At 37.9% G+C, this 12,916-nt stretch overlaps 1 protein-coding gene across 1 annotated transcript in view; it reads right to left on the reverse strand.

Moving 5' to 3' along the window:
* ATAD2B (ATPase family AAA domain containing 2B) overlaps nucleotides 1–12,916 on the reverse strand; it is a 262,920-nt gene that overhangs the window by 127,155 nt on the left and 122,849 nt on the right. Inside the window, exon 14 of the mRNA XM_007939264.2 lies at nucleotides 5,084–5,243. Within this exon, the coding sequence (XP_007937455.1) occupies nucleotides 5,084–5,243 (160 nt within the window). The remainder of the gene's footprint in view (nucleotides 1–5,083; nucleotides 5,244–12,916) is intronic.

The raw sequence follows: 12,916 nt of genomic DNA on the forward strand, positions 1-12,916 counted from the left end.
TCTGTAAATTTTCACCCAAGTCAATAAAAAAGAAAAAAAATAAAGACTGACATAGAAGAGGAAAAATAACTCAAATAGATGTCATTAGCTTTTTTAATAGATTAAAAATTTTTAAACTATGGACATACCTCAAAAAAGATCTATTCTTATCCTCTCATTTTAATAAAATAAGTAAACAAGCTTTGGAAAAACAAAGTACCTATGGTCAGAAAGTCATTGTCAGACCTTAAACTGAACTCTGGGTCTCTAAGATATTTTAGTGCTATGCACTTTTCCTGCAAAGGAACTGTTTTCAAGTGCTGAGGAGCAAGGATATCTCCTTGAGGACTAAGGTGCGCCTGACACAAGCCATGATATTTCCAATCGCCTGGTATGCATGTGAGAGCTGGACAATGAATAGGGAAGACCAAAGAAGAGTGGATGCTTTTGAGTTGTGGTGCTGGCGAAGAATGCTGAAAGTACCGTGGACTGCTAAAAGAACTAACAGATCTGTCCTGGAGGAAGTGCAGCCAGAATGCTCCTTGGAAGCAAGAATGGCCAGACTTCGTCTCACCTATTTTGGTCATGTTGTAAGAAGGGACCATTCCCTGGAGAAGGATGTCATGCTTGGTAGGGTGGAGGGTCGACGAAAGAGGGGGAGGCCTTCAGGGAGATGGATTGATACAGTGGCTGCGATGATGGGCTCGAGTATAGCATGGATTGTGGGGCTGGCGCGGGATCGGGCAGTGTTTCGTTCTGCTGTGCATGGGGTCGCTATGAGTCGGAAACGACTCGACGGCACTTAACAACAACAACAACATGCACTTTTCTGATATAACCTAATCAGAGCTTCTTTCATCATAACAAAAAAAAGTACAGAATAAAGAAGAAATTATTTAAATCAAGAAACATTGCATTATACATTTTATTCTGTATAGCATATAGAATAGTAAGTCATATGGCTTCCTCTAACAATCCAAGAAGGGTCAAAGGCAAATTCAAACCCTCGTTTTTCAGGTTTAACAAATATGCACATACACGTGATATTAATAATAATAATGGTAATGGCGAAAAGGAAAAGAAATTAACAAGCATTTCTGTACAAAATAGATTATGTACTATCTTATGCTGACAAAGAGCTAACAAAATAATTAGGGTAGTTAACAGGATATAACTAAAAGTTAACCAGACGCAACTCAGATTCAGCATCAGGAAGAGGCACAGGGGCAAGGTTTGGAAAGGTTTTATATTTAAAATCTTTTACTGGTTCAATACAAAAGGTCATAGTATTCCATAGTGCAAACCACAGGATTACCTTAATGACCCAAATGGGTCCTCTTACTTCAGCCCTTACCACTGATACTGCCTCGGAAACCCAAGGAGGGGTTGCTATGAGTCGGGTCCAACTTGAAGGCGCATAACAACAACAACAACTTATCTAGGCCATTCATTATGCCTTTCTCCCAGCATATTAGTTTATACTTTCTCTATCTTTACATGCAGCTGATGTCCTTGCTTCCTCATTCACTGAGAAAACTGAAGAAATCAGAAGAAAACTTCCAATGATTCCCACACCAAATCTACACACCTATCAGCATGTGCATCTATATACTCTGTCTTCTCCCTATTATCACAAATGAACTATCCAGGACATTTACCCCTCTTGCCTACTTAAGGATACTTCTTTTATAAATCTCTCTTCTCAATTTCTTCACTAATATTTCCTTCTCTGCTGGATCACTTCAAGCTGATATTTCTCCCATCTTAACAAAACATCGTCTCTTGTTCCTACTTCCTCCATTATCTATTGCCTTTTTGTTTCTCTTTATAGCAAAATTCTTTAAAACTTACCCTACATTTTGATTGTCTCCAATTCCTCCTTTCCCATTCTCCCTTAAACTAAACCTACTCCAGTCAAGCTTTTGCATCTACAACTAACTAAAACTGATCTCAAAAGGTTCAAATGACCTCCACAGGCTAAATACAACAGCCAATTCTCAGTCCTTATCTGATCACGGTTAATCACACTTTCCTCCTTGACACATTTTCTTTGCTTGCTTTTCTAAGACATTTACTTATTTATGCAGTAAGACTCTGCATTTCTAAGACACTGTCCTAGTTTTCTCTTAGCTTGCTATTTTGCTCCTTAAACCAGAAGACTTAGTAATCTCATCTAGTCTCTTGACCTTAAATACTATCTAATGAAAAAAGTTAACAAGTGGGCTAGGCCTTTTCCTTAGACCCAGGGCTGGGAAGATGACTTTAGGTATACCATTTCAAAGCACAGTTTCTTTGAAATGTAGAAAGTTAAAAATAAATATGGAAAGCTTTGTTCCAGATCCATGCTGTACAATATGGTAAACCATATATGATATTTAAATTTTAAACTAATTAAAACTGAAAATTCAGTTCGTCAGTCATACTAGTCACACTTCCAGTGCTCAATAGTCACAGGTGGCTAGTAGTTACTACACTGGGCACTACTGAATGGATAGCGCAAATATAGAATATTTCCATCCTCACAGAAAATTCAATTGAATATTACTATTCTAGACACTGTTTACTGCTAAATCCCTCATTTGTGGACTGTATCTAAACTGTAAGGGCCATGAACTGGCAAATACCTTCAGGTCTACGTGACTAGGATATATAGAAGACAATTTGGAAACCAAGCCAATGGCCTTCTGCAGTGTGTGGAATCTACCTTATGCAAATTTGTTCTCAGTTCTTGGAAGAAAACTTAAGGGATTTCCTGAATTGTTGACTACCCCTGAGGCAAGCCTACCTTGTAACAGAAAAAGTAACTGACAACAAAGGTCTGCCAAAGGGGATGTGGACTAGCTTATAAAAACCCTGGAACACAGAAGTTCAGGAACATTCTGCATGACAAAGAGTCAAGAGGAACTGATGCATACCTTTGAGATGCTGAAGCCAGGCACTGAAGGCCCTCCCTGAGCTGGATAAGAGCTGTGTGTCAATTAAGAGCTGTGTCAGCTAAAAGCAGTGCCAGTCGACAGAGACATGGCCGGGAAGCAGTGCCCACCAAGAGAAGTGGTATCCACCAAAAGAGCAGCGCCAGGCACACTGGCCAGCAAAGAAAAACAAGGCAGCCTGCCAGCTAAGAGAAGCAGCAGCAGCAAAGGCCAGAAGGAGGCAGGGAGCATTTCTGCTCCAAGGACTGACTGGCCAAAATCTGTCCAAAGGCAGGGCCGTGTCCTCCACTTTGGGGACCTTTCCAGATCTTGCCTATGTCTCTTCCTGACACTGAACTTCAACTGTATTCTGTTAACTTCTTACTTTAATAAATCACATAATCATAAGTATAGTCCATGAGCTCTGTAAAATGTTACAATGAATTATCAAACCCAACAGAGGAAAAGAGTACCTTGGGAAGAACAGCTGGTATCAGAAATAATGGAGAAGGAGGAAAGCAGGGATATATTTGACCTCCCCCTCATAAGAACTAGCTTTATGCTGTTTCTCCTTCACAAAATTATTCATTTGCTTTCCTAAGCTAAAATAAATGCTAGCTATGTCTCTTAAAACTAAGCACTATAATGATAGGTCCTAAAGGTGCTCCTAGACCATTATTAGATGTCCCAAACACGATAGATTCCTCATGTGAAAGAGACTGCAATCATGCCAACCTTGTCTTCTACACCTAGGCACATCTCTGTGTATCAGTACAACTTATGAAGTTACAATTAAGCAATGAAAATGATGCTGTTAATGCTGTTTCCTATCCTGACAAAGCTAGTTAAACTTGGTACCAATTTAAAGGCTGTAAATGACTGTCAATCCAAATCTGAGACAAATGCTGGTGGTTATGCAGACTGATAACAAACTGAGGTAGTGCTACTCTGCACAGGGAAGCCATTGCCTTGCTTTCCCTACAGTCTTCTCTGTCAGTAACCTTTTCATATATATGGACATAAACCATTTCACATAAAGATCTAAGATCAAAGACTTACAGGAATAACAAGCATATATCCATATGTAATATAACCAGAAGGCTGGTGGGTCAAACCCACCAGCCACTCCTCCGAAGGATGATAGACAATCTACTTCCGTAAAGATACTGCCTTGGAAACCCAAGGAGGGGATGTTATGAGTTGGAACCGACTCAACAGCAGTAAGTTTGGTTTTTTGGTTTTAATATATCTTCTGGATATGTCCCTCCTTCTCAAATTTGAATTCTGAGTGAAGACTCACTCAAATATTAATTTGGCTAAACAGAAACTAATAAAAATTTTATATAAAACTAAGAAAAAAAGAATTTTTTTTTAATTGATGACATTTTTTATGTCATCCTTTCCAAAATATTCTACCACCATCAACATACACTCAGTGCCCCACAAACAAAAAAAGAACTATTTGTACCATATGAAATAACATTTTACATAATCAATAACTATATACTGTCTTGTTTTAATTATACACCCTTTGAAAAATATTACACTATAATGCATGACTTTTGTTGTTTCTAATTAAATACAATGCTACATGGGAGCTCTGGTAGCATAGTGCTTAAGGCATTTGACTACTAACCAGACGACTGGTGGTTTCAAACCCACCGGCCACTGCTTGGAAGGAAGACTGGGCAATCTACTTTCATAGAGGTACCACCTCGGAAACCCAAGGAGGGGTTATGAGTCAGTAACAACACGACAGAAGTGAGTTAGGCTTTTGTGGTCATTTCTATGGAAATGTAGGATATTATTTGTTAACCCACCAACACTCTATAAGAATATTATTTTTATGGGAACAAAGCCATTTTGGTTACATGCACTTTCACAGAAACATGACCTGTCATATAAAACAATATAATCTGGAGAACTAAAGAACTAGAGCACATTAACATCTATAGTAACCTAAGCAAGAGTTTTCCTCTTCCTAAAAATTATAAACCTTCTAATAACTATTAGTAGAAAAGGAATAAACTGTTCAGTCACTACATTTTAAGGGCTTTTATAAAGTGTTAACTAAGGTATCCCATAAGCGCAAAATTTAAACAATGAAAATTCATAAAATACTACTCTTAAAGTATGTATGTGCTTCACAATCAAATTATACATAAATATATATCAAATAAAAAAACTCTCACCTTTTGATCAGGCAAGTTGAAAAGGAATTCTCTGTCAAAACGACCAGGTCTCCTGAGTGCAGGATCTATAGAATCAAGTCTGTTTGTAGCACCAATAACAACAATTTCGCCCCTATTATCTAATCCATCCATAAGGGCAAGGAGGGTTGATACTATAGAACTATAAGAAAATTACCAGGGAAAATTAAAAAAGAAAAACAAAATTATAAAAACTGCTCCATATAATAATTTTTATCAGTCTTAAATTCTAACAAAGTAATTGTAGCATGATTATGTCTTAATACAAAGTAATATAAAGAAATCCTTTTCAAAAATACTCAAAGACTGTATTAACAGATACCTAAAGCACAGCAACCAAAATGAAAAATAATCGAATGGAATTCAAATTTAAAACTATTCAGCTTCAAATGGCACTATCAAGAAAATGAAAAGACAACCTACAAAAGGAGAAAATATGTATAAGTCATGTATTTGCTAAGTTTATAGCATCAAGAGTACATAAAGAACTCTTATAACTCAAGAATAAAATATATAAATAACCCAATTAAAAAATTTAGAGAGGAGCCAAACAGACATTTCTCCAAGTAAGCTATACAAATGGCCAATGCAAAATAAAAAAAAAAAAAAAAAAAACACTGCCATCGAGCAGATTTCAACTCACAGCAACCCCCATTGGATATCCGAGGTGGTAAATCTTTACAGTAGTAGATTGCCTAAGCTTCCTTCCACAGAGTGCCTGGTGGGTTTGAACTGACAGCCTTCTGGTTAGCAGTTGTGGTAGTTCAGTTTGTGTGTCAACTTGGCTGGGCCTGGTTGAGTGGCTGGGCAGTTGGAGTAGTATTCCCCATGATGAGCCTGGTAATCAACTCTATGGTGGAATCTACTATGAGCAGTTGAGTAAGCTGCCTTAGAGATATGGTCTGCTTCCAGTATATAAGGAGAAGCCTTGGGGAATGGTCTCTAGCTTATGGTATGCTTAGAACCTTGCAAGTAGCCGTGTCATTGTTCAGCAGCCTGCTATGCTCTGCCGACCCTGGACTTTCAATGGACTTGAATTAATGGCTTGCCAAGTGGTTTGGTAACATCAGGACTATGCCTTTTTATTTGTCAACCCTGGGCTTGTCGGCCTCAGCAGCTAGCAGCTGTCTGAGTGAAGAAAAGCCTCTAGGTTCAGTGAGCCAGGAGCAGGAGGCAGAGCTGAAGCCCAAGGTTGAGGGGTTTTCACCCAGCCCCTAGAGCCTGGCACTTTGAACTTGGACTTAAAGCCTCCAAACTGTAAGAGAATAAACTCCTGTTTGTTCAAGCCATCCCATTTGTGGTATATTCCTGTCACAGCAGTACTAGGCAACCAGAACAGCAGTCAAATGCCTTAGGCACTGTGCCACCAGAGCTCCTTACAAATGGCCAATAAGCACAAGAAGCTTGACATCATTAGTCATCAGAAAAATGCACACTGAAACCACTTCACCTTCTCTAGGATCAATAGAGTAAAAAAAAAAAAAAAAAAAAAGTCACAAAATGACAAGTGTTGGTGAGTATATGGAGAAAGCAGAATGCTCATAAATTGCTTGTGGGAATGTAAAATGATGCAGCTTCTTTGGAGACCAGTTTGGCAGTTCTTCAAATGGTTAAACATACATTTATATGATCCAGGAACTCTACTCCTAAGCATATAACCAAGAGAAATGAAAACATATGTGCACATAAGAACTTGTACATGAATGTTTATAGCAGCATTATTTACGATAACCAAAAGTTGAAGAAATAAAATTTGATGTTTGCAAATAATGAAATATTATCTGGCAAAAAAAGGCATGAAGTACTGATGCATGTGTCAACAAGGATGCACCTTGAAAACAATGTGCTGAACAAATGAAGCCAGACACAAAAGGCCATATATTGTAACATTCCATTTATAAGAAATGTCCATAATAGGCAAATTTATAGAAACAGAAAGTAGAATAGTAGTTGCCAAGAGTTGCAGGAGATGGGAGGGCTATGGAGTGACAGCTAAAATCTAGAAGGTTTCTTTTTGGTGTAATGAAAATGTTCTAAAATTGACTAAAGTGATGGTTGTACAACTATGTAAATATACTGAAAGCCACTGAATTATACAGTTTAAATAGGTAATACTATGTGGTATGTGAATGGTATCTCAATAAAGCCATTTTTTAAAAAACACTATTTTTTCATATGAAATGTGCTCGTATATGTAACATACCCGCACATATAACATAGATCACACACATAAACCAAAAAAAACCAAACTCACTGCCACTCAGTCGATTCTGATTCACGGCAACCTCCACTGGGTTTCCAAGGTGGTAAATCCTTACAGAAGTAGATTGCCCCATCTTCCTTCCATGGAACAACTGGTGGGTTTAAACCACCAACCTTCTGGTTAGCAGTCAAATGTCTTAGGCACTATGCCACTAGACCTCCTGATAGCACACACAGGAGACTTTTTTTTTTTTAAGAGGGGGGTTCTGGTGTGAAATACTGTTTATGGAAAAGGGCGTCAATCTTTCTCCATAGCTTTGCAATGGCACTTTATCATGAATCAAGCATCCAAATATATGTGGATCTATTTATGCTATAAACTCTGTTGCATTCAGATATTTGTCTAATCTTCCAGTAATAACAAATTATCTAACCTTCAGAAGCCTTGCTATCCAATAGAACAGGTTATCCCACCCTGTCCTTCTATAAGAATCTTTTGCAATTCTTAGTATTTTATACTTCCATATAAGTTTCAGAATCATTTTGTCAAGTTCTAAAAAAAAGGTAGTGATTTTTAACCGGACCATACTGAGTCTGGTGGCATAGTGCCTAAAGCATTTGACTGCTAACCAGAAAAGTTTGGTAGTTCAAACCCACCAGCCACTCCATGGAAGAAAGACTGGGCAATCTACTTCCATAAAGATTTACTGCCTCAGAAACCCAAAAGGGGTCGCTATGAGTTGGAATCGACTCAGTGGCAGTGAGTTTGCTGGGGGTTTTTTTTGTTTTTTATTTTTCGTACTGAGTCTACTGATGAATATACAACAGACAACTTAAACTATTTGGTCTTCTAACTCATGAACATGATACTTCTCTCTACTCATTTAATCTTTAACATTTCTAAAGTTTTATTATTTTATTATTTTCTCCACAGATATCATTCACAACTCTTCTTTCTAGTTACATTTTTATGCTATTAGAAATATTATTTTTACATTTTTAAACATATACTGGTATAAAGACACACAATTCTTATCTATACTGATTGGATTAACTTTATTAAACTTTCATTACTACTTGTAATAAGTTATCTGTACGGTGCTTTGGAATTTCTACAGGTACAAATGTTACCTATAACCAACAATTACTGTTTTTCATCTTCAATATGCATAACTTGGATTTGTTTTTGTCTAACTACACAGGCTAGTACAGTGTTACAACAGCTACACTTGCTAATTCCCAATATTAAAAGAAAAATGGTCAAGCCTCTCTGCCATTAAGTGACCTATAATCAGTTACTTAACCTTTCTAAGCGTTAAGTTTTTCAACTGAACAGTAGAATTATAACATTCACTTTGGTAATTAAGGTCATGTATCATCTTGGCTAGGCCATGAGTCTCAGTGGTTTGGTAGTTATGTAATGATGTAGTTGTCCTCCATTTGCTGATATAATGTAATCACATCTACAAGAAAATCTGTTAAGATCAGCAAATCAGTTGTACAGGAAGTTTACTTAGGGATGTGGCCAGCATTTTATATATATATAGACATTCTGGCAAGCTTGCTGGCTTTTTTGCTCACTCTGGATCCTGCATCCAGCTAGTCATCATCCGACCTCTGGTTCCTGGAACTTGAGGCAGCAGCCTGCCATAGTGTCTGCCAACCTTGGGATTTAGCAGCCTCTACAGCCTATGAGCTAGGAGCCTGATGTCCGACGAGCCAATTGTGAATTCGTCAGCCTCTCCAGTTATGTGAGTCAGGAGAAGCATCAAGTGTGACATCTGACCTATGGAAAGGGGACTTGCCAGGCTCTACTACTACATGAGCAATTTCCTTGAGATAAATCTTCTATCTATCTATCTAATCTGACTATCTCTTGTTCTTCCTCCTCCTCCTCCTCCTCCTCCTTCTCTTCTGTCTCTCTCTCTCTCTCTCTCTCTATACACACACACACACACACACACACACACACATATGAATGACTAGGAAGAACAACATGGCAGTATATTTCTGAAAAAAATGGTATTAATAGCAGTGAAACACTGTCTGATATAGTGCTAGAAGATGATCCCCTCAGGTAGGAAGGCACTCAAAATATTAACTGGGAAAGAACTGGCTCCTCAAAGTAGAGTTGACATTAATAATGTGGATGGAGTAAAGGTCTGGGGACCTTAATTTGCTGGTAAGTCACAACTCAGAATGAGAAGAAACAGCTGCAAACATTTATTAGAATAATCAGAAAAAGGCAAGTACACAGTATGAATCTAGTAAAATTGAAAAGTTGTCAAAAATGAAATGGAATGCATAAAGATCAATATCCTAGGCATTAGTGAGTTGAAAAGGACTGATACCGATGATTTTGAATTACACAATCATATGATCTACTATGCAGGGAATGCCAAATTGAAGAAGAATAGTATCGCATTCATCATCTAAAAGAACATTTCTAGATCTATCCCTGAAGTACAATGCTATTAGTGATAGGATAATATCCACAGGCCCATAAGGACAACCAGTTAACACTACTATTATTCAAATTTATACACCAACCACTAAAATTAAAGATTAAATAACTGATGAGTTTTACCAACTTCTACAATATGAAACTGACCAAACATACAATTAAGATGCATGTATAATTACCAGTGATTGGAGTGCAGATGTTGACAACAAAGTAGTTGAGAAATACACCTCAGTGATAGAAACGATGACAGAGATGGCATGATAGAATTTTGTTAAGACCAATGACTTATTCATTGCAACTACTTTTTTTTCCAACAACATAAACATAAAATATATACATGGACTTTGCTAGGTGGAACTTACAGGAATCAAATAAATTAAGACTGTGGAAAGGGACAATGAGAAGATAAGTATCATCAGTCAGAAAAAGGCCAGGGGCCAATAGACCATCAATTGATCATATGCAAGTTAAGCTGAAGCTGAAGAAAATTAAAACAATTCCATAACAGCCAAAGTATGACCTTGAGTATGTCCCACCTGAATTTAGAGACCATCTCAAGAACAGATTTGACAAATGGAACACTAATGACTGAAGACCAAACAAGTTGTAGGATGACATCATACATGGAAAAAAGCAAAAGGTCACTAAAAGACAGGAAAAGAAAAGATCAAAATGGATCTCAGAAGAGACTCTGAAATTTGCTCTTGAACAGAGAGTAGCTAAAGCAAATGGAAGAAATGAAGTAAAAGAGCTTAAAAGAAAATTTCAAAGGGCAGCTCAAGACAAAGTGAAATATGAAGAAATGCGCAAACACTTAGAGTTAGAAAAACAAAAATCTTAAGCTGAAAGAACTAAAGAAAAAAACTCAAGCCTAGAGTTACAATATTGAAGGATGCTATGGGGAAAATATTAAATGATATAACCCACTGCCGTGGAGTCGGAACCAACTCATAGCGAACCCTCCTTGCATTTCTCAGGCGGTATCACTACAGAAGTAGATTGCCCAACTTTCCTTCCAAGAAGTGGCTGGTGGGTTTGAACCGCCAGCCTTCTGATTAGCAGTCAAATGCCTTAGGCACTACGCCACAAAAGAAGATGGATGGAATACTCAGTCACCGTGCCTAAAAGAACTGGTCAATGTTCAGCCATTTCAGGAGGTAGCATATGATCAAGAACCAATGGTACTGAAGGAAAAAGTGCAAGTGGCAACAAAGGAACTGGCAGAATACCAACTGAGATGTTTTAACAAATGGATGCAAGGCTGGAAGCATTCACTAGTTTATACCAAGAAAGTTGGAAGACAGCTACCTGGCCAACTGTCTGGAAGAGATTCACATTTATGTCCATTCCAAAGGAAAGCAATCCAACAGAATGTAGAAATTATCAAACAATATTACTGATATCACACACTAGTAAAATTTTGCTGAAGATAATTCAAAAATAGTTGCAGCCATACATCAAAAGGAAAATCCTAGAAATTCAACTTGGATACCAAAGGGAACATAGAATGAGGACTACCACTGCTTCTGTCAAATGGATCTTGAATAAAGAATACCAGATAAATGTTTACCTGTATTTTATTGACTATGCTAAGGCATTCAACTATGTAAATCATAGCAAATTATGGATAACATTACGAAGAATGAGAATTCCAGAATACTTAACTGTGCTCTTGTGGAACCTGGGCATAGACCAAGAGGCAGTCATTTGAATAGAAAAAGTGGACAGTGCGTTGTTTAAAATCAGAAAGAGGTGTGTCAGGGTTGTACTCTTTCAGCATACTCATTCAATCTGAATGTTGAACAAACAATCCAAATAGATGGACTATATGAAAAAGAATATGACATCAGTATTGGAGAAGACTCATTCAACCTGTGATATGCAGATGACTCAATCTTGTCTGCTGAAAGAAGAGAAGACTTGCACTTACTGATGAAGACCAAAGATTACAATATTCAGCACGGATTATACCTCAACATAAAGAAAATGAAAATCCTCACAAGTGGACCACTAACAACACGGTAAATGCAGAAAAGATTGAAGTTGTCAAGGATTTCATTTTATGTGAATCCATAATCAATACCCCTAGAAGCAGCCGTCAAGAAATCAAATTACATATTGCATTGGGTAACTCTACCACTAAAAGCCTCTTTAAAGTGTTAAAGAGCAAAGATGTCACTTTGAAGACTAAGGCATGCCTGACCCAAGCCATTGTATTTTCAATTGCTTCATATGCAAGGAAAAGCTGGCCTGTGAATAAGGAAAACCACAGAAGACGTGATGCATTTGAATTGTGGTGTCAGTGAACAATACTGAATGTACTATAGATTGCCAGAAGAACAAGGGGCTATGGTGGCATAGTGATTAAGCATTCAGCTGTTAAACAAAAGGTAGCAGGTCAAACTTACCAGCCCTCTAACGGAAAAAGACTAGACAATCTGCTTCCATAAAGATTTACAGTCTTGAAAACCCAAGTGGCAGTTCTACTCTGCCATAGAGGATTGCTATAAGTCAGAATTGAGTTGATGGCAGTGGGTTGGGTTGGGTTTGATTTTTACCAGAAGAACAAACAAATCTGTCTTGTTAGAGGTACAGCCACAACACTCCTTAAAACTGAGAATAGCCATTGGAAAAGGTATAGGCAGAACACTCCTTATTAAGAAGTGACAATGGCCAGATGTCATCTCTTGTACTGTGGTCAAGTTACCAGAAGGGACCATTCCCTGGACAAAGATTTCATGCTTGGTAAAGAAGAGGGTCAGCGAAAAAGAGGAAGACCCTCAATGAGATGGACTGACACAGTGGCTCCAAGAATGGTTTCAAGCATAGCAAAGATTGTAAGGATAGCTCATAAGACTGGGAAGTGTTTCGTTCTGCTGTACACAACGTCACTATGAGTTGGAACTGACTCGAAGGCACCTACTAATAACATGAGCTTCACTGGTTTTGCTTCTCTAAAGAACTCAAACTAAGACACCCACTGTGGTAGTTAAGGTTATGTGCTAAATTGCCTGGGCCTGTTTTGAGTGAAGGAGCTCTGGTGGTGTAGTGCCTAAGGCATTTGACTGCTAACCAGAAGGTTGGCAGTTCAAACCCACCAGCCATTTCACAGAAGGAAGACTGGGGCATCTACTTCCGTAAAGATATAC

The sequence above is a fragment of the Orycteropus afer genome, unplaced genomic scaffold (genome assembly GCF_000298275.1).
Source record: "Orycteropus afer afer isolate SDZICR_OR568_19922 unplaced genomic scaffold, OryAfe1.0 scaffold00058, whole genome shotgun sequence".
Lineage (NCBI taxonomy): Eukaryota > Metazoa > Chordata > Mammalia > Tubulidentata > Orycteropodidae > Orycteropus > Orycteropus afer.